The 22,608-nt window shown below is 37.2% G+C and overlaps 1 protein-coding gene and 1 long non-coding RNA gene across 3 annotated transcripts; both read left to right on the forward strand.

The window, feature by feature from the left end:
- Positions 1–1,239: 1,239 nt before the first annotated feature.
- Positions 1,240–22,249, forward strand: abcb4 (ATP-binding cassette, sub-family B (MDR/TAP), member 4). 2 transcript variants are annotated; one of them, XM_082148750.1, is made up of 28 exons: positions 1,240–1,388; positions 2,018–2,154; positions 2,702–2,765; positions 2,994–3,162; positions 3,267–3,318; positions 3,435–3,626; positions 3,711–3,882; positions 4,441–4,565; positions 4,834–5,005; positions 5,243–5,356; positions 7,065–7,175; positions 7,274–7,399; positions 7,487–7,690; positions 7,789–7,959; positions 8,066–8,227; positions 8,600–8,761; positions 9,119–9,262; positions 9,386–9,490; positions 15,058–15,135; positions 15,244–15,327; positions 15,703–15,906; positions 15,999–16,099; positions 16,204–16,344; positions 18,122–18,278; positions 18,583–18,780; positions 19,528–19,734; positions 20,801–20,947; positions 21,174–22,249. In XM_082148750.1, the coding sequence occupies exons 2-28, from the start codon at positions 2,093–2,095 to the stop codon at positions 21,369–21,371; spliced, it is 3,822 nt and encodes a 1,273-aa protein (XP_082004876.1). In that variant the 5' UTR covers positions 1,240–1,388; positions 2,018–2,092; the 3' UTR covers positions 21,372–22,249. The 2 variants fall into 2 exon arrangements, with proteins under 2 accessions (XP_082004876.1, XP_082004877.1); XM_082148751.1 differs by having other exon boundaries at positions 2,705–2,765.
- On the forward strand, positions 9,497–11,954 carry LOC309483118. Its single transcript, XR_014200498.1, has 2 exons — positions 9,497–11,170; positions 11,804–11,954. It is a non-coding gene; the product is annotated as an uncharacterized lncRNA (long non-coding RNA).
- Positions 22,250–22,608: the final 359 nt, after the last annotated feature.

The following is a 22,608-nucleotide window of genomic DNA, read 5'->3' on the forward strand; positions in this document are numbered from 1 at the left end:
GAACATTTGCTAACTACCAACATTAAGATGTAAAATAACACCTCAGAGGGATGTGACAGCACATCCTTTATGGTGTTGCTTTTATGGTGTGGGCCATATAAAGTTTATTATTGTGATGATAATGTATTGATGCTCCTCAGTGTGTTTAGGGTCATTGTGAATTTAATTTTGAAAAGAACATTTTTAAGAAAGAATTAAGTTTGTAAAAAAAAAATAAAAAAAAATGTTTCAATTAATGTAATGCTAAAAATTGTCTATACCAATATGCCATTTGGTAGTAACACAAGTTTTGTGTTGTGATGACAACCTGATATGGTAAAAAGCATCAAACCTGGACAATAATCATGACAAGATATGCTTAGTAATGTCACCTTTGCCACTATTGAGTTTTATTGCATGTTATGTAACTGGAACACGTGGTACTATATTCACACATACAACTCGTATAAACTTCCTTGTATCTGACCAAAAAAGGGATTTGAAATTACCACTCAGACGTTTTCAGTCCGGTTTCTAACCACGCAAAATAGTTTTTAGTTTGTATTTTACTTTTTTTTTTCTTTTTTTTTTTTTACTTTGAGTGACCAAAGTGAACCCATGACCCATCTCAGCAATAACCATAAAGCCCTCTTCATATCATTTATTTCAAAAACAGTAATAAAGAAATTTTTTTTTCTTCTTTTTTAATAAATGGACAGGGAAGGGAGGTGAAATTGTTTAATTACTAAATATTAGATCAAATTTATAAAATTGAATGAATTTTGTGTAATGCGGAAATCCATTTGGTAACAAGATTTTGGAACACACATGTTTTTGTCATTCAAATAAGTTAATAATAACATATTTTTTTTCTAAATTATATATTTATTATTCATTAGATATCAATTAGGCTATATCACGACACGTCAAAATAATGACGACTTTAATTGTTGGATAATATTTGAGAAGGTCAGACCTCTGACGTGGGACAGGCCAAAATCCCTATACGGGGAGGGGGTGATACAGACATGAAGTGTGTTTAAAACTAGCTACTGTTGATGCTAGGGTAATTTTATATTATATTTTAGTTTATAAAACAAATGTATCTGTGCTTGTAATACTAAAAAAGTAATTGGAGACCTAGGCTACAGCGTATTCGTAGAACGTGACAAATTCTGAAGATAATCTCATTTATCCATCTTAAAGGCCTTTCAATCATTAAAGCATCTTAGGGAGGACATCCATGAGACATGGAGGTTGTAAATGATGTAATACTCAGTAACATAATAAACTCAAGGCTGTATAAACGCGCGCGCGACTGCGCTCTAGCAGAAGGTCCTCTCTGCGCTCTCGCGCCTCAGCAGAGCACCAGTTGTGGGACAGTAGGGTGGGACGACAGCGTCTGAGCGGTATGTATCTTTCATCATGCTCATCATATCCTCGAATTTACCATAGTAACTGTCGTTTTCGGACAAAATAGTAGTCACGACTACCGTTATATTAAACTAGGCTACTACCTGTGGTGACTCGGTATTAGCCGCCACTGTCATAAAAAAGATTCAACAAAAATGACAAACAGTTTGAAAGCTTCCAATGTGAATAACGTATAGCCTACTATCGCAATAAGATTAACGTTACAAATCAATTTTTATGATTTTACCTATGATATTTGAGACATTCTGATAATCACGTTTTTAAGGGTCGCAAACGTTATTTAAAGCGACAGCATTTAAAGCAACATGAGTAATTTCTAGGCTCGTCAATGCTCACCAACTTTGAATGTTTAAAATGCGCACGTATTTCAGTGTGGGACCGACGAAATTTAGAATTTCAGTTCTCTGACCCCTTAGGCAATTATAACGCCTTGAAGTTAAAATGTAAGTGAAATGAGTGTGTAATGCTGTTGATGGGATAGGAGGGAATCATCTGTGTATGCTACCCGGTTTAATATGTATTCAATCTGTCAACTCAAAATGCTACAGAGTTTTTATTGTCTGTAATTGCACAGTGTGTTATAGTGTGTTTTTATATAACACAGCACAAAACCACCTGCCCCATCCAGACCATTCACTTAAGATTAACACTTACCCGGACTATCAACATCGGAGATAAAATGGGCAAGAAGTCCAAACTGAAACTGTCAAATGGCAAGAAGGAGGAAAATGGAGATGGAAGGTAAATGTTTTTTGGTGATAATAATGTTTTGTTGATGTTTCAACAGCCATTTGTTCTTACAAATACATTTGTTTGAGCTGTAATCATGGTTTATGGCTCATGTCCTGGCATAGTATATCTTCTCACGTAGCCTAAGATGTAGGCTAGATCATTTAAGTCAGTGGTTCTCAACTCCAGTCCTCCGGACCGCTGCTCTGCACATTTTGTATGTCTCCCTTATTTAACACACCTGTACCAGATCATCAGCTCGTCAGGAGAGACTCCATGAACTGATTTGAGTGTGTCAAATAAGAGAGACATACAAAATGGGCAGAGCAGCGGGTCCCGAGGACTGGAGTTGAGAACCACTGATTTAAGTAGTCAAAAAAGTTAACTATGTAAAAAAAAAAAAAAAAAAAAAGACCTAGTTGTAACTAGTACATCTGTGGTACCTGTGGTAACTAGTTACATGCATTTAATTTCAAATTTAATTTAATTTGATTCATTTTTTTATTTTTATTGTTTACTTTTTTAATTCTTAAAACTTAATTGTGTTTTTTTCTTCCAGCAGTGAGAAAAATGGAAAGGAAGAGGAGAAAGAAAAGATGGAGATGGTGGGACCATTAGAGATAGTGAGTGGAATATGTTATTATTATTATTATTATTTGTGAAATCAATAATAATGTCACTATCATATACACTAAAACATTTTAAATACATTTTAAATACTCAAGACTAAATATGCAACCACAACCAAACAATACAATTGAACTGCATAAGCTTTAAAAATGCATGGATAATTAATTTTGTTATTTAATTTAATTTTCACTCAAAGAATAACTTGTGTGTCCTTTTGTCAGTTTCGTTATGCAGATGGTGTAGATATTTTTCTGATGCTGCTTGGCACAATCATGTCCATGGCCAATGGGGCAGTACTTCCTCTCATGGTTATTGTATTTGGAGAAATGACAAACAGCTTTGCAGAAAATGAACTATTAGAGAATTTAAAGAATACCACCCTTCCACCCAGTGAGTGTATAATTTGTATGTCTCATCACTGTAATGTTGTTACAAAGGGAATCTGTGAGGTTTTTATAAAAACTAACAATAACATGCAGTCTTTTAATCTCTAGACTTCACCCTCCCACAGACCAGTAATGAGACTTTGGGGGATAAGATGACAAGGTAAGACCAATGTGCTTTGTATTGGAACACTGCCATTTTCCTTCATATTTCATGTTTTAATTTAAGTAATATAAAAGTCTTTCTAAGTGTCTGATAGTCGTGTTTCTCCTTCTCAGGTATGCTGTATACTACAGTATCATGGGATTTGTAGTCTTGGTGGCGGCATATATGCAGGTGGCCTTTTGGACTCTTGCAGCAGGACGTCAGGTGAAGAGACTTAGAAAGAAGTTCTTCCACTCTATCATGAAACAAGAGATTGGCTGGTTTGACGTCACTGAGACAGGACAGCTCAACACACGCCTCACAGAGTATGACATGCAATAAAAGCAATTTACCTAGATATTACACACACAATGGCATATATATACCACTCTTCTTTTTTTCCTCTCCAGTGATGTTTACAAAATAAATGAAGGCATTGGAGATAAGCTTGGCATGCTGCTTATGAATCTCACCACCTTTTTCGTTGGCATCATCATTGGCTTTGTCAAAGGCTGGAAACTGACCCTCGTCATCCTCGCTGTTAGCCCTTTACTCGGGATCTCAGCCGCTATGATCGCAAAGGTGGGATGATAAGGAATATAGAGACCCACATGGTGCCCCTCAACACAATCACAATGACTCATGTTGAAGTACATTTATTATAGTACTTTTCTAACTAGCTAGAAAAGAGAATTCAATTAATTTTGTCCAATCAAGGATATATATATATATATATATAGAGAGAGAGAGAGAGAGAGAGAGAGAGAGAGAGAGAGAGAGGGGGGAATTATAAACAGCATTTATTTTATTTCTATTTCAAATACTGAATTTAAATTTCAAAGGCCATCACAGGAATAAATTACATTTTAAACATGTTAAAATAGTTATTTAAAATTGTAATATTATTTTACATTCTTACTGTTTTTGATCCAATAAATGCAGCCTTGGTGAGCAAAAGAGACATCTTTCAAAAACATTATATATATAATATATACACAAAACAAAATGTATGGCTTAAAAATGATGTCATGGAAGTATGTTATTGTCACAAAGAGATAAAGTTGATGGGCTAAAAATAAAATGGTTAATAATATTATTTTAAATCAATGAAAAAACAACAATTTATCCCTGTCTCATTAGGTGATGACATCATTCACGTCGAAGGAGCAGACGGCCTATGCCAAGGCTGGAGCAGTGGCTGAGGAAGTGCTGTCAGCCATCAGAACTGTCTTTGCCTTTGGTGGACAGAAGAAAGAGATACAGAGGTGGTTTTGAAAATCATCCTGTTTAGAATGTCAGACATGAACTCTCATTTATCCTAAAACAATTTAAATTTAACCTAAACCAGCTCACCTGCCAAACCAGTTTTAGCACTTTATGGTTTGGTCCTAAAAGTTTCAGTCTATTTTTGTCCCAAAACGTGAATAGGAAAAATTATGGGGAAGATGGTGGGGAATTTTCTATTCAGTGTGATCTTCATACGTTTTTTGCATTCGGATAATAAATATGTGCCTTTTTATCTGTTTTTCAAAGGTATCACAAAAACTTAGAGGATGCCAAGAACGTTGGCATAAGGAAGGCCATCACTGTGAACATTGCTATGGGCTTCACATTCTTCATGATCTATATGTCCTATGCATTGGCCTTTTGGTATGGCAGCACTCTCATCCTGGCTGAGGAGTATGATGTCGGTGTACTTTTAACGGTGAGTCACAGCAAGGTTATGTCAAACACAATACTTCAGAACTCTTCTATTTAAAGCCCACAGTCACATTGGTCCAGAATTTGGTCGTATGTCAAATATTGTATGATAATAAAAAAAAAAAAACGATTACATCATAAATATAGCAAGTGATTATGTTTTCTTTATGGGAACTTAAAGCAGATTGTTAAATATGCATGAGTCTGTTTCACAAGTGCATTTTCTGTTCCTCTATTTCAGGTTTTCTTCTCCGTCCTAATTGGAGCTTTCGGCATTGGTCAAACATCTCCTAACATCCAGTCCTTCTCTAGTGCAAGAGGGGCCGCCCACAAAGTTTTCCAGATCATTGATCATGTGAGTGAACTCATTGTTAGCTAATCATAAATTCTTTCAGGATATTATAATTCATAATGTTGGAAGAAAAAACAATTGTCCTCAATGCAGTTCCGTAATATAATTGCTACCTGGGGCGTTAGACAGGATATTAATATTTTATTCTCTGCTTTAAGGAGTAAAAAAATTTTTTTAAACCTGAACTCTGACCGTTCCTCCCATCTAAACCTAACACTTCCCCTTTTTAAAAGAAATAGCACTGCATTTTTATAGCTTCTAAACTCTTATTGACGCTTCATGTCTTGTTCAGATTGAATTCTCCTACAGTAATTATCGTAACACAATATATCCATCCATGTCTTTTGAAAGGCTCGAGGCCAGGAATAAGATGGTATAAGTATAAATGGAGCTCCCATGATAATGAGCCACATTCATATCTGAGGCCATTTTGTACACAAATACTTTACCATTTTTGTACATATGTTACTGTTAAAAAGTTTGTGGTCGGTAAGGTTTTATAATGTTTTTGAAAGAAGTCTCTCCTAAAAATACAGTGAAAACAGTAATACTGTAAAATATTATTAAATATTATAATTAAAGTTAAAATAACTTTTTTTCTGTTTTTCTATTTTAAAATGTAATTTATTCCTTTGATGGCAAAGCTGAATTTTCAGTGGCCAGTACTGTCGTATGCTCCTTATGAAATCATTCTAATATGTTGATTTGGTGCTCAAGAAACATTCTGGGTTCTTTGATGAATAGAACGTTTAAAAGACCAGCATTTATTTGAAATAGAAATATTTTGTAACATTATAAATGTCTTTACTTTCACTTCTACAGAAAACAAAAAAATCTTACTAACCCCCAACTTTTGAAGGGTAGTGTAAATAAGTACAAATGTTTACATTTATTAATTTCAAGAATTGATACCTGCCATACAAATTTGCAGCCATTTCTTTGCAGCCAATGAATTAAAAGATACTTATGCTATCATGAATCCCTGGAAAAGTTGTGGAAAATCCATTTGTCGAAATGTTGGGAAACCTGGCTTTTAAAGCTTATTGTATTGTTTCCTGACTTTATTGTGCTATAGCTCCAGATGTATTCTGGCCATTTTTATATCCTTTAAGCTGTCCTGTCCTGTCCTGTCTTGTACAGTACAGATCATTCAGCCAATCCCACCCATGTGAAAGTACAGTAAATCTACGTCTCCTTTCTCCTTCAGAAAGTGCGGCTCATTTAGTCACTTTAGTGTTTTGAACTTTTGAACATGACAGAACATCAGAACTGTTTTATATTTAACTCCTGTCCATTTTTCCAAGAAGGAAAATCCTGGACAATCGAAACACATACACACAGCACTGAACTTGTCTTTTATTTAGACTAAGATGGTGAAGTTTAAACAAACACCACACACACGGTAAGCAGACAACCGCTTTGAGATAAAATCCAGAGACAAAAATGTGCGCACAAATAATCCAGAGCCAAGTTGCATAACTTCCACTCATTGTTTTAGCAGCATGAAATATGGCCAGGTCTCAGGATCAGAGGTGGTTCCCTGCTGAGATGCAATGAATAGAAGACCACGGGGAATAATTTTTCTCTTGTGTAGAGCAATTAGTGTGTTATTGACGTCTATTAGTCCGAATGGGGTTTGATTGTGAATTTACCTTTATCCCTTACTGGAATTTGTATTTTAAATCTCACAATCCTTTTTTTTCACCAACAGGAACCCAACATTAACAGTTTCTCGGAGGAAGGTTACAAACTTGATGTTGTAAAAGGAAACATAGAGTTCAAAAACATTCACTTCATATATCCGTCACGGCAGGATGTTAAAGTAGGAACATCAAATGATAAATAAATAAAAATTAACTTGAACAAAATAACTTGACAGAATGAAATGACTCTAGCTATGGCTCTCTTTTGGCTGTGTAGGTCCTGAATGGAATGAATCTTAAAGTCATGAGTGGACAGACCATTGCTTTGGTGGGCAGCAGTGGGTGTGGGAAAAGCACAACAGTCCAGCTGCTACAACGCTTCTATGACCCACAAGAAGGAACGGTAAGTAGAAAGAGAGGCAGAGAGGTATGAACTTTTTGAACTTTCTGTCCTTCATCCAAACTTTTTTCTTTTCCTCTAACTCATCAGGTGACTATTGACGGTCATGATATTCGCTCTCTGAACGTTCGAAGTCTGAGAGAACTGATTGGGGTAGTTAGTCAGGAGCCAGTGCTGTTTGCCACCACCATCTCAGAAAACATCCGCTATGGTCGCCAAGATGTCACCCAAGAGGAGATTGAGCAGGCTGCACGCGAAGCCAATGCCTACGACTTCATCATGAAGCTCCCTGATGTAGGATAAGATGTTGCAAAATAATTCTTATGTATAAGGTGATCATTTGTTCTGATAACAAAGATTAGGCTCTGACCAATATCTCTGTTCATTTTCAGAAATTTGAGACGCTGGCTGGAGACAGGGGCACCCAGATGAGTGGTGGACAAAAGCAGCGTATTGCTATTGCACGAGCACTTGTGCGCAATCCAAAAATCCTCCTTCTTGATGAAGCTACGTCTGCTCTGGATGCCGAGAGTGAGGCCATCGTGCAAGCAGCGTTAGATAAGGTAATAAAAAAATATAGCAGTCCAGAAAAGTCTGGAAATACACTGAAAATTTTGTGTGTATATATATATAATTATATATATAATTTTTTTTTTTACATCTGAAAAGGTGAGGCTGGGCAGAACCACCATTATAGTGGCTCACCGGCTGTCCACTATTCGGAACGCTGATGTCATCGCTGGATTCCAGAATGGTGAAATAGCAGAACTGGGCACACATGACGAACTGATGGAGAGAAAGGGAATCTACCATACTCTTGTTACTATGCAGGTTAGAAACCCATAGTACAACACATGTACACACTTGAGCTCCATATGCAACTGAACCCCGTAACACTGGAGCTTTGTGGCAGCACTCATACATATGGTGTAGCTGCACCCCGAGTTCAAGTCCTTTCCGGGTCCTGTTCCCCCTCTCTTCTCCCAGTGTTTCCTCTCTCCTCCTATTGTTCTTACATTAAAGGTTAAAAAAGCCTATTTTAAACATGAAACGGCATTAACATCACACTGAGTCTGTAATTTTTAATCAAAATGTCATAACTTGATCTTCTGTTCCCGATAACATACTGATGCATGATAACACAGGTAAATGTGTTCAGAATGTAAATGGGGTCCAATTTGAGTTCCTGTATTTACATCACAGATGTTTAAGAGCACAGAGGACACAGCGGAGGACAAAGAGGAGATCACTATGGATGAGAAGAGTCCTTCAGTCACCTCTCTAAATGATCACACACTCTTCAGACAGAAATCCAGAAGTGGCTCAGAAAAAGATCAGCAGGATGAAGAGAAACAGATAGAGGAAGTAAGAAACTGAGGCTATACTATTATTGCCTACATTTATCAATTAATTCATCAATTTAATTCCTTTTAATAGCTTTATTTTTATACATCCAATTCAATTCAAATCAAACCAAAATGGGATAGTTTAAAAAAGTTCCATAAATCTATCTGTCTGGTGACATTATGTAGATATGCTGCTCATATATTTTGCTGTGAGTGTCATCTTCATAAAAAATAAAAAAAGTATTTCCTTTATAAGGAACTTCAAATTACGATCAAGATTCAATTGAAATTATTCATTTGATTTGATTGTAATTATTTTACATACTTTTTTCATATTTAATTTTTTTGTATTTTGTATTTTACTTCTTCTCTGTAGGAAAAGGTTCCAGACATCTCCTTCCTGTCAGTCCTGAAACTGAATAAACCGGAATGGCCGTACATGGTGGTTGGAGTTTTATGTGCCACCATCAACGGAGGCATGCAGCCCGCATTTGCAGTCATTTTCTCTAAAATTATTGCTGTATGTTGTACAAGAAAATGAAATATCAATAATAATTACCATTATTGACAGTCAACAATATTGAGACATTACTCCTCATACATTTATGGCCCAACTCTTCTTTCTTTCCTCTTTCTTCTGTAGGTGTTTGCTGAGGATGATCAGAATTTGATAAGGCAGAGGACTGAACTCTACTCTCTGCTGTTTGCTGGCATTGGGGTTGTGTCCTTTTTCACTCTGTTCTTACAGGTTTGTTTTGTGTTAATATTTACATTTGAATACACACAATGAACTTCACACAAACCAACTTTCACACAAAATGAAAATTGTAGAACTTGCCTAAGACACCCTATATAATACATTTCTTGGGTGCCATCTTAAAGCTACAATATGTAATATTTTTGCCGCTAGGGGTCACTAACCTCTTACAATAACCAAGGCGTAGGTTGATGACGCATAAGCGGAATTATGGAACTTGTCGTAATGGATCTAATAATGTTTATGGATGAGTGAATACATTGATGTTTTTAACATGACTGTGGTATAAAGCATGGCACGATTGCTAATTAGAGACAGATATCAGCGCCACACACGAGTCCCGCGGATATAAAGGAATTAGGACATTTCATTCTACCGAACTACCCGCAAATGCAGAATTACTACTCACACAGATCAGTTTATTTGGCAAATTAAACTTGAGGTAACACAGCTCTGTTTCACTTGGTCTACACTATCACACTAAACTGCATTTGAGTGAGTTGAAAGTTATAATGTTATTCTATGTTTTAGTTTATCTGTATGAGACTAGCAGTAAGCTAGATCAACATTAGAATAACATACTGATCATATTCTAACATTTCATCATGTTGAGCTATATAACATTGATTAGTTTTATGTACATTTGCTCACCTGTCTAATAAAGTACATGCAAGAGTGGCGTCTCTGTCAAGTCGAAGTTAGTTGCGGATGTGGAGCTCTTGGCATCTCAAAAACGCCACACTGATATTGATCCTCGTTTTAGTTCTCCTTTTGTCCCAAAGTCTGCTTGCCATGGTCCATAATGTTTGAACGAAACAACAACAGTGTGAGCGTGCCGCTAGACGTAACAAGTTGTCCACGTCTGTTGCCATGGTTACTACCCCCCATAGCATTGTGTGCCTTTAATACATATTCAATTCAAAGGTCAGAGATGAAGAAGGTAAAAAGTTCTTGTGATCTTTCTTATCTAAAAGCTGATAACTGTTGTGAAATACCACTTTGTCTGCGCCAATGAATAGCAGACATAGCTGTCAATTATTTGTTTCTTCAAACTACCAATGCTAAAGATTTTAAATGATGAATGATTACATTTAACTTTTGTCGAAGTAAAAAAAAAGTAAAAAAGAACAGAAATTATTGGAAAAGGTAAATTTATATGTACTAAAAATAGGTTTTTAAGTGTATTATAATATATATTATTAATATATATTGCAAAAGCTTTATATTTAAAAATATTTACTGTTCTTTTTTTCCTCAACAATAAAGAGTCCTGTAAAAAAGGATCAGCTTCATATAAAATATTAAGCAGCACAACTGTTTTCAACATTGATCATTTTAATAATTCAACATTGCTTTTTATGCACCAAATCAGCATATTAGAATTATTTCTGAAGGATCATGTGACACTGAAGACTGGAGTAATGATGCTGAAAATTCAGCTATGCCACCACAGGAATAAATTACATTTTTAAAATGTATTAAAAACAAAACTTTTATTTTAATCTGCAAATGTATTTCACAATATTAGTTTTATGTTTGATCGAATAAGACACTTATTTCTAAAACATCCAAAACTTTTGAACTGTAGTGTAATACAAATTTTACAGGTTTTATCGTAGTTTTTGTCCAATTCCATTGACTTGTACTGGATGAAAAACTACGATAAAACCTGTTGGAAAGCATCTTTTGCAGCGATTTTTGTGTGAGCATATCAGTGAACACCCCTGACCACTCGGTGAGTTTCACGTCTTTGTAAACGAAAGTTTAATGCGTTTTAGGAAGGATTGTTCCAGTGCACATATGCAGCCATTCTGGAGGAGGGGGAGCGAAAGAATCCTAAAATTCTCGGGACAGCAGCATGTGTCCAAAATTTAATCTTAACCGTTCGATTTCATCAGAAACGATCTGTAAACAGGGCTTTAAGGGTAAAATACCAAACTTGTCCTTTAAGAAATAATGTTATGTCTTGGTCTAGTGGTTCTCAAGCAAGTTGGAAGCAAGATTTTTGAAAGGGGGATGTTCAGGTGTTCATGGGGGGCCATCACGAGTTTACACCAAAGATCCAGGCAAGACTAGATTAAACATGTAATTACTTGCAAAATAATTGCCTACAACATTCTAAAATCTGCCAGTTTAATGCGACATGTAAGCTATCGTTTCTTTTGCAACGACTCTATTATTTTCCAGTCATATACCAGCGCTCAAGCACTGACTAGAATCGGCATTCACATGCTCAAAAAGGAAGTTTCGCGCTGACAACAATCAGGTGGTGGCTAGAATCCAGCGCTGACTAGAATCATGCAGAGGAATGGAAAGTTAACAAGCCATTAAAAAAGTACTGACTTAAGAAACACTTATATGTTTTCACATTTTTTTCAGTAAATCATGTTCCCATTCACTCCGGCGACGAATTTTAAAAATAATTAAACTAAATCATATTTATAAGGTAAAACTTTTTTTTTAAATTGCCAATAACTAATGCCAATGCCTTATGCCAAAATGTTTTCTTTGTTCTCCAAGTAATTTACTGGTCAGGCATTATTGTTAACTCGCAAGACTGTAAGGAGACAATTTGATGGATAATTTAAATATAGTCTGTAATCACATTTTGGTAATGTATTAATTCTGCTGTCACATCTCAGCACGAAACGCTGCTTGGATAGTTTCAAGATAGTTCAAAATAATTAATAAAACAATAATAATTTAATTAGTCATATGTGTTTATTCTTGTTAGAAGATTCAAGAATCAAGACAAACCAAATTAATTGTAATTGTATTAATTATACCATTGATGAAAACAAGCTGATACCAAGGTATTTTAGGCCTACAATTCTAACATCATTTTTCATTAAAAATTATGATTGTATTAATTATTTTTCTGAAAGTAAGGTTAATGTAAGCAGCTTCTTGCAATACTCTCCTAAATGCGTAATAAAACCTAAATGCAAACATTACCGATTTAATGACCGTATAGCTTACGGTCGTTTTTACTGTCTAATGACAGCCCATCTTATCTTCTTTGAGTGGCATGGGAGAGAGTCGGAAATTCATTTGTTGCCCCTACGAGTTTATAATAGCATATTTTAACAAGATTTTCAAATGGATAAAGAAAAAAAAAAAACTGCCAAAATGATTTTAAATGTTGGCTTTACTTTATTTATTTGTTTTAAACATGTGAATAAACAACAGTCTTATATATCTATTTATTTTTAACATGAATAATCAATGAATTTTTCTAACATTTAACATGAATAATCAAACATTTAAAGCTGTTGTCCATAACTTTTTTGTGTTAAAAATTATCTAAATATTTTTTTGAGCAAGTACATTACCAGCCAGTGTTCAAAACTATCTGCTTGCCTTAGCTCGATTCAAAACGGTAAGCTTGTAATAATATTTTTCATTCCAGTGGTACTGGTGGATTTCCGCGAGAAATTCGAGCAAAGGCGTCATTACGTCACATCTGTACACATAAAGAAGGTGTCCCGGCTAGTATTGCGTCATTACGTCACATCTGTACACATAAAGAAGGTGTCCCGGCTAGTATTGCGTCATTACGTCACATCTGTACACATAAAGAAGGGGTCTCGGCTAGTATTGCGTCATTACGTCACATCTGTACACATAAAGAAGGAGTCTCGGCTAGTATTGCGTCATTATGTCACATCTGTACACATAAAGAAGGAGTCTCGGCTAGTATTGCGTCATTACGTCACATCTGTACACATAAAGAAGGGGTCTCGGCTAGTATTGCGTCATTACGTCACATCTGTACACATAAAGAAGGGGTCTCGGCTAGTATTGCGTCATTATGTCACATCTGTACACATAAAGAAGGGGTCTCGGCTAGTATTGCGTCATTACGTCACATCTGTACACATAAAGAAGGAGTCTCGGCTAGTATTGCGTCATTACGTCACATCTGTAAACATAAAGAAGGGGTCTCGGCTAGTATTGCGTCATTACGTCACATCTGTACACATAAAGAAGGAGTCTCGGCTAGTATTGCGTCATTACGTCACATCTGTACACATAAAGAAGGGGTCTCGGCTAGTATTGCGTCATTATGTCACATCTGTACACATAAAGAAGGGGTCTCGGCTAGTATTGCGTCATTACGTCACATCTGTACACATAAAGAAGGGGTCTCGGCTAGTATTGCGTCATTACGTCACATCTGTACACATAAAGAAGGAGTCTCGGCTAGTATTGCGTCATTACGTCACATCTGTACACATAAAGAAGGGGTCTCGGCTAGTATTGCGTCATTACGTCACATCTGTACACATAAAGAAGGGGTCTCGGCTAGTATTGCGTCATTATGTCACATCTGTACACATAAAGAAGGGGTCTCGGCTAGTATTGCGTCATTACGTCACATCTGTACACATAAAGAAGGTGTCCCGGCTAGTATTGCGTCATTACGTCACATCTGTACACATAAAGAAGGTGTCCCGGCTAGTATTGCGTCATTATGTCACATCTGTACACATAAAGAAGGTGTCCCGGCTAGTATTGCGTCATTACGTCACATCTGTACACATAAAGAAGGGGTCTCGGCTAGTATTGCGTCATTACGTCACATCTGTACACATAAAGAAGGGGTCTCGGCTAGTATTGCGTCATTACGTCACATCTGTACACATAAAGAAGGAGTCTCGGCTAGTATTGCGTCATTACGTCACATCTGTACACATAAAGAAGGGGTCTCGGCTAGTATTGCGTCATTACGTCACATCTGTACACATAAAGAAGGGGTCTCGGCTAGTATTGCGTCATTACGTCACATCTGTACACATAAAGAAGGAGTCTCGGCTAGTATTGCGTCATTACGTCACATCTGTACACATAAAGAAGGGGTCTCGGCTAGTATTGCGTCATTACGTCACATCTGTACACATAAAGAAGGGGTCTCGGCTAGTATTGCGTCATTACGTCACATCTGTACACATAAAGAAGGGGTCTCGGCTAGTATTGCGTCATTACGTCACATCTGTACACATAAAGAAGGGGTCTCGGCTAGTATTGCGTCATTACGTCACATCTGTACACATAAAGAAGGGGTCTCGGCTAGTATTGCGTCATTATGTCACATCTGTACACATAAAGAAGGGGTCTCGGCTAGTATTGCGTCATTACGTCACATCTGTACACATAAAGAAGGGGTCTCGGCTAGTATTGCGTCATTACGTCACATCTGTACACATAAAGAAGGAGTCTCGGCTAGTATTGCGTCATTACGTCACATCTGTACACATAAAGAAGGGGTCTCGGCTAGTATTGCGTCATTACGTCACATCTGTACACATAAAGAAGGAGTCTCGGCTAGTAGGCTATGTTGCGTGTGAGGATGTTGGAGGTGGAGATTTATAGCCTTTTCTCACAGCACGTAACAAAAAGTTACGGATTTAATAATAAATGGTGGGGGGCGGTAAGGGACCTGGATAATGGATAGGGGGCGCTGCTCCAAAAAAGGTTGAGAATCACTGGTCTAAATGGTCTCATTATGGTGTAATTTTCACTCTTCTTTTTCTTTTCAATATTTTAATTTCTTTTAGGGTTACAGTTTTGGGAAAGCTGGTGAGATTCTGACCATGCGACTGAGGTTTAAAGCTTTCAATGCCATGATGAGACAGGTGAGATGATAATTGACATAGACCAGTCATCCGAAGGTCAACCCCAAATAACCTATTCATGATGGTCTGTTGATGGAGAGTAGAACAACACCTGTCTGTGTATTTTAGGACCTGAGCTGGTTTGATGACACTAAGAACAGTGTGGGTTCGCTGACCACCAGGCTGGCTGCAGATACAGCTCAAGTGCAGGGCGTAAGTCTCACTCTATCTACAGAGAGTAAAACGTAGTCCTACATAGAACTTTTGCCAATCACCTAAATTGATACCCATGTTCAGTAACAAACATAACTATTGGTGATATTCTCTGTTTACTTAATCTTTTACTGTATTTTTGTGAAAATAAGCTCAATTTAATTTCCGTTTGGTGTGCTTTAGCAACATGACCACAATTGTACTTTTTTATTGTGTACAAATTAAGTAAAATATTGGTCATTAAATAAATAAAAATGTATTGTATTATTGTTGAAATTTAAATGAAATGTTTTGTTTACTATAGACTCAAATTGTAAGTGGTACCCATTTAACACAGTAGCTCATCTCAAACGACCATGACTTTATTTCCCACAGGCAACTGGAGTGAGAATGGCAACACTGGCCCAGAATGTGGCCAACCTGGGCACCGCCATTATCATCTCATTTGTGTATGGCTGGCAGTTGACCCTCCTCATTCTCTCCATTGTGCCAATCATGGCTGTGGCTGGAGCCATTCAGATGAAGTTACTGGCAGGACATGCTCTAAAAGACAAGAAAGAGCTTGAGCATGCTGGGAAGGTGAACATTTAATACGTATACTTTAATGTGGCTCAACTTAAATCAACTGTCTTATTTCACTATGTTGTCCACAATGTATTTTTCCCATTTAGATTGCAACAGAAGCCATTGAGAATATCCGCACTGTGGTTTCGTTGACCAGGGAAAGCCAGTTTGAGAGTCTGTATGAGGAGAACTTAGTTGTGCCCTACAAGTATGTTTAAATTGACTAATAATAATTCTGTAAATGTCTGTTATATATCTGTTAGGATTCAAAATGAGCTTGTGAGATAATTGATGTTTGTCTGATTTCCCTAGAAACGCTAAGAAAAAAGCACATGTTTTCGGCCTGACGTTCTCTTTCTCTCAAGCGATGATCTATTTTGCCTATGCTGGCTGTTTCAAGTTCGGCTCTTGGCTCATTGAACAGAAGATGATGACCTTCGAGGGCGTCTTCCTGTAAGTGGCTCGATACATGACTGTTATTAGACCCACTCACAGCAGACTGAGGAATATGTGAGGAAAAGACCCCACAGTAGAATTAACAAGATTCCAGTAGTTTTGCATGTCTGTCACAGGTAATTCAAATGTGAGTGAGATCAGGTAGTAGAGACACATGGGCAATATATCCACACTCACGCTACAACACACTGAAGTACAGGTGTCTGGTGGGAGTGGACTGGAAAGTCCAGAGTCTGCTGGTTTCTACAGTGTCAATTAATGATTATAGAAAGAAAATTCCATAAAAAACGAACCAGATGTGCCATGAATGTAGATGGTCAACTAAGACAACATACGGATGAGGCTGGTGATCCATTACGTTTACATATAGAAGATTCAAGAAGATTCATGTTATCTAAAAAGAGTGCTTTCAAACAGAGAGATAATTAAAACTTAGAATCTGAGGCTATGGGTAAACACTGCTATTTAATCTTTAACTAATAATTTAATTTAATAAAGATGATGAAATGGGCTACACATATACATCATATATGCAATGTAATCTGACTGATAATAACTGGAATAATGAGTTGGGAAAACATCAGTTTTTTCATTCATTCAATATGAACTCAATGTGAACTAAACTTTTTTTTTTGTTTAGTAAGCTTTATTGTTGTCACAAGTCTTGCTGTGTGTATTGGTGCCTTATCGTGCTGATACATGTTACCCCCTTTAAGGTACAATGTCTGAACCATTAGGTGCACATGGTCCTCCAGAATGGTTCAGTAGTCCTTGGCAGTGACGTACGCATCAAGCACAGTATAGGGAATGCCATGATATTGCAGCCCAAACCATCACTGATCCACCCGTGCTTCACTCTGGGCAGCAACTGTCCGGGCATTAAGCCGCTTTGGGGCTTCTCCACACCATAACTCCTACGGATGTGGAAAAGACACTGAAGGTGGACTCATCAGAGAACATACATGTCTCACATTGTCCACAGCCCAAAGGTTTGGCTGTAGCAGCCCGACCATGAATATTGACTCTGTGCAGCTCCCAACTAACAGTTTTGGTGGAAACAGGAGAGTCGAGGTGCAAATTTAATCCTTCAGTGAGTTGGGCAGCTGTGGTTTTATATTTTTTTGGATACAATCCTGGTTAGTACCTGGACATCCTTTTCAGACATTTTCCTCTCGAGTCAGTCACTACCTTGGATACCGTAGCTCTCGATACACCACAAAGACTTGTTGTCCTGGTCACAGATGAGCCAGCGAGAGACACACAAACAATTTGTCCTCTTTTGAACTCTGATATGTCTCCCATTATGTTGTGTGGATTTCAGTATTTCTGTACAGGCTCTGTACATATTTTATGTAAAGACACACTCTGCTAATTCAACTTTCACGCTCTGCTCTGAGTACATTACTGATATAATGTAAAATCAGTCAAGGTTGGCCACCAGGCCGCACATATATAGGCGTGAAACCTCCAACACTATATTGGCCAGTGTTTCATTGTCCAAATCCTGGATGTTTTAGTCGTTTTGTTGTTGCTGTTGTTTTCAATACGTCTATACAGTTTTTATTTATTAGTTTTAGTTATTTTAGTACTTCAAGTTAAAACTAAAAGAAAAATGTTGTCTTGGCAAATAGCTGAAACAAAATATTTTTTAAAATATTTATTTTGTTTTATTTCAGTTAACGTTTATTTTGTTTCAAGTAACGAAAAATGTTTTTTGTAATTGTTTTAGTTAACGATTATAACCATGGGTAATATATCTGTTTCTGTCTTTCAGTGTGATCTCAGCTGTTGTGTATGGAGCAATGGCTGTTGGAGAGGCAAACTCCTTCACTCCAAACTACGCCAAGGCCAAGATGTCTGCTTCTCATGTACTGATGCTCATCAACAGAGTCCCCGCCATTGACAACGCCTCAGAGAATGGAGACAAGCCGGTATTCCTTTCGTACATAAATATGAACACCAGGATATACAGTATTCCCAACAAGAGATACAAAATTTTAAACTGTAGTGAGTCTTACCTCTAGGCAAGATTTCAGAGTTCCTAGAAGCCTGTCATGATTAACTGTCCCAGGCATCAGTCCTGGAAATTAATCATTTATCGGTTCTGCAGCTCCATCCTTATCTGATAAGACCTCAGACAGAGCTGGACTCTGCCCACCGTAAATATCCTGAGTCATGTCAAGTCTAGTATATACACATGTGCACTAATGTGGCTGTTTCCTGTGATTTCTGCAGGATAAATTTGAAGGGAATGTGGGTTTTGAAGATGTGCGCTTTAACTACCCGTCCCGGCCGGATGTACCAGTGCTACAGGGGCTCAGGCTCCGGGTGAAGAAGGGGCAAACTCTCGCCCTGGTGGGCAGCAGTGGCTGTGGCAAGAGCACCACCATCCAGCTACTGGAGAGATTTTATGACCCTCAGCAAGGCAAAGTGGTAGGTGAAAACACAGATGGACAAGTAGCTCAGAGGCCACATTTTATAGCCTCTTTTTTTTGGTGCACATTTTATATAATGACATTTATTGATTTGTTAAGCTCTTTTCCCAGGTACCTCAATTGACATGTAGCTTTACGGTCTCTAATCACTGATCCAGCTCAGCGAAATGTCACTCATGCACATACACTGTTATACAGTACACTCACACTAAATACACAAAAGTCAAAATCCTCTCTCAGTTATTACCTCTCTCAAGGTCAATGATAAGGTAACTTATAACCAATACGGCAGGCCTGAAAAAGGAAACCCGGACATGCACATCAAAGGATGGTTCTCTTTCACCTGCATACTTCAGGTCCTTATGACTATCATATAACACAGGCCTGTTTACATGCCATTAACAATGGTTCAGGTGATTCAATCACAAGTGGACAGCGCTTAAAAGTGTAAACGGGCCCTAATTTTTTGTGATCCAATCGATCAAACCACATTCCAAGGTAGTCAAAAAGAACTCACACTGCATGCATTTTTATCATAAATGTGAACATAACTACATTAAAAAAAAAGATCAAATAAATATTATAGCAAAATAAATAGACCATTAAGTCAAAAAGCATGATAGATTGTAACAAATCCAATGATATAATCAAGTCTAAAAAAATCTAACTAGTGTTGAGATGTATTATACCAGTAATAAATCCTATTTATTTGCCCAAACTAATTACAGTTACCCTTTGTTAACAGATGCTGGATGAAAATGACACCAAGCAGCTGAACATCCACTGGCTGCGCTCTCAAATTGGCATTGTTTCCCAGGAGCCTGTGCTGTTTGACTGCAGCCTGGCAGAGAACATCGCATACGGAGACAACAACAGAAAAGTCAGCCAGGAGGAGATCGAACAGGCCGCTAAGGCTGCTAACATACACTCCTTCATAGAGGGGCTGCCAGAGGTACAAAAAACACACAGAAGTCACTCTCATATACACTTCCCTTCAAACGTTTGGATTTTTTTTCTTTTAAAATAAATTAATATTTTTATTCAGCAAGGATGGATTAAATTGATCAAAAGTAACAGAAATCTTTTATATATAATATATATAAATGCTGTTCTTTTTAAATGTCTAATAATAAAAGAATCCTGTGAAAATGTTTTTATCATGGATTCCACCAAAGTATTAAGCAGAACAACCATCTCAACATTTCCCCAGATAGCTAATGACATCTGGCCCAGTTGAGGCCCACATCTCCCACATTCTTCTGGCCCACATACCACATGGAATGACGGTGATGACTCAGCCTGAGTGTGTGTGGCAATAGAATACATATCCGGGCCTTATCTGGGCCAACTATGGCACATATGGCTCAGTTCTGGCAGCGGCAAAGGTCAAATGGGCCGTATCTGGCCCACAAACAGCGAACCACAACTCACCCTAAAACCGGCTTGATGTGTGTGGGCCAAATACGGCCCATTTGACCTTTGCCGCTGCCAGAACTGAGCCATATGTGCCATAGTTGGCCCAGATGAGGCCCGGATATGTATGCTGTATGCTATCTGATAATACTGAAAATTCAGATTTCCATCACAGGAATTATGTTTTAAAATATATTAAAATAGAAAAAAGTTATTTTAAATTGTAGTAATATTCCACAATATAATTATTTTCTATATTTTTGATAAAATATAAAAAAATTATGCAGATTCCAAAGTTTTGAACAATTAGCTGTTTCCATCCACCTATTTTTATGCAAATTTTGGAATATAAAAACCGCTGGATGAAAACGGCATTCTAAAATCCACACATAAAACTTTTTTTATCCTATAAGAAGACACATACACATAAACTACAATGGAAACACATTTACCGAATAAATCCCTCGATGCAGATATCAGATATCAGAACTCTCTAAATGTTCTAATCTTATAACCAACAAACTAAGCAACATTTAAATGACTGTCTACAGTCATAAACTAGACCTTATTGTGTGAATTTTGTATTTATTTGTTTTTGGTTGCAGAAATACCAGACGCAGGCAGGTGACAAGGGTACGCAGCTGTCAGGAGGGCAGAAGCAGCGTATTGCTATAGCGAGGGCCATCCTCCGCAACCCCAAACTCTTGCTGCTGGATGAAGCCACATCTGCTCTGGACACTGAGAGTGAGAAGGTATGATCACAGTTCATTCTTTTGAGTGTTATATATCGCTATGGTTATAACCATAAATACCTATCATGAGTTTGAGAATTGAATGGACTTTGGTCACCTGTTCATACAGACAGTATTCAATCTGTTCCTGTATTTGCAGGAAAATTGAGATTCACATCTGCTTGAAAATAGTGAAGATAATGTTCTTGCTTACTTCCCTTTGTGTCTCTCTCTGTCCTGTGAGTAGATAGTGCAGGATGCTCTGGATAAGGCGCGTGAGGGTCGCACATGCATCATTGTAGCCCACCGGCTGTCCACCATCCAGAACGCAGACCTTATAGCTGTGGTTCAGAATGGGGTTGTGGTGGAGCTGGGGACACATCACCAGCTCCTCCACCAGCAGGGGGCGTACTACACCCTCATCACCTCTCAGATGGGTCACTGATGGGCAGAGCAGCAGTGTACATGCAGCTGGAGCCGAAAAGGCAGATTCTAGAGAACATTCCTTATAATCGCTCTCCTGTGGTTGTAGGCCTGTATTTGATTTGTTGGGTTCATCTAAGTGGCATTTCAATATACTACAGGTAGCCAGGAAAATAATAACGATGTGGTTTTGTATAACTGTCAGTGCCTTATCATGTTGTACTTTTCGGTTTTAGGTCATAACATTTATCCAACTCAGCACCTTCTTGTTGCTGATTTAATTGTATTAAACAAAACAATATAAAAATAGAAAAAGCCACCGCTCATCCGTCAATAAAGTCTTGTAGTGAGGTGCTGCTAAACTAAATCATCATGGAAAATTGTAAAAATACAGCAGCCGCACACTCAAACACTGTGCAAGATCAATTTATTTGCCAGCTTTCGGTCTTACGACCTTCTTCGTAAAAAAAAAATAATAAACAAAAATAATGTTATTAAAAAATGATATTAACCCTATCAGGCACTACCATCCTCTCATTTACTGGTCACACACTGTACGCAGAGTTTATGCAACAAACACTGTTGAGGGCAGAACATTTAAAACTTGATTGTTTTTACATGATGTACAGTAACTTATATATACAGTACATAACATAAATCATGTGTATTTCTGAGAACAATGTCTTGATTTCTCATTAGTGAAGACAGCTGTTGTTCTTCATGTGACAAGATTACCAAAGAGTTTCTATTATGAAGATTGACTGCCTTATAGATTTCTGTGTGTTGTGCCTTAATATTTATCAGACTAACATGTTTTATTTTGTCCTGTTACGGCATTGTTTTCCTAGCGCATATAAAAAAAAATAAAAAAAAGTGAATAAAGTTTTCATTTTTCATTAACCTCATTATTTCATAATCTACGTTGAGACTAGACCGTAAAATATACTGTAAAATAGAGAAATAGACCATAGACTTTAATTCTAAATTTCAGTAAAAAAAATGTATTGCGCATCGACCGGATTTAATAGGTAAATCTGCTTCCATTGTAGTTTATGTGTATGTCTTCTTATAGGATAAAAAAAGGTTATATATATATATATTTAAAAAAAAAAAAAATTTTGTAAATGAGTAGCGACAGATCTTTCCTTCTGCACATTTCTGTATGTTTCTTCTGTTTCTTTTAGACATCACAAGAGAAAACATCAAATGTCGCATCACTGGAAGATCCAGTTCCAACGTTTTGATTACAAGGTCAAAAA

The sequence above is a fragment of the Leuciscus leuciscus genome (genome assembly GCF_965113295.1).
Source record: "Leuciscus leuciscus genome assembly, chromosome: 20".
NCBI lineage: Eukaryota > Metazoa > Chordata > Actinopteri > Cypriniformes > Leuciscidae > Leuciscus > Leuciscus leuciscus.

Excerpts from the sequence above, each read along its gene's own strand:
- abcb4 (XM_082148750.1), top strand. The coding sequence starts at position 2,093 with ATGGGCAAGAAGTCCAAACTGAAACTGTCAAATGGCAAGAAGGAGGAA. Across the intron at positions 3,883-4,440 it reads CAGCCGCTATGATCGCAAAG|GTGATGACATCATTCACGTC; the intron begins GTGGGATGATAA and ends CTGTCTCATTAG. Across the intron at positions 8,762-9,118 it reads AAGAGAAACAGATAGAGGAA|GAAAAGGTTCCAGACATCTC; the intron begins GTAAGAAACTGA and ends TCTTCTCTGTAG.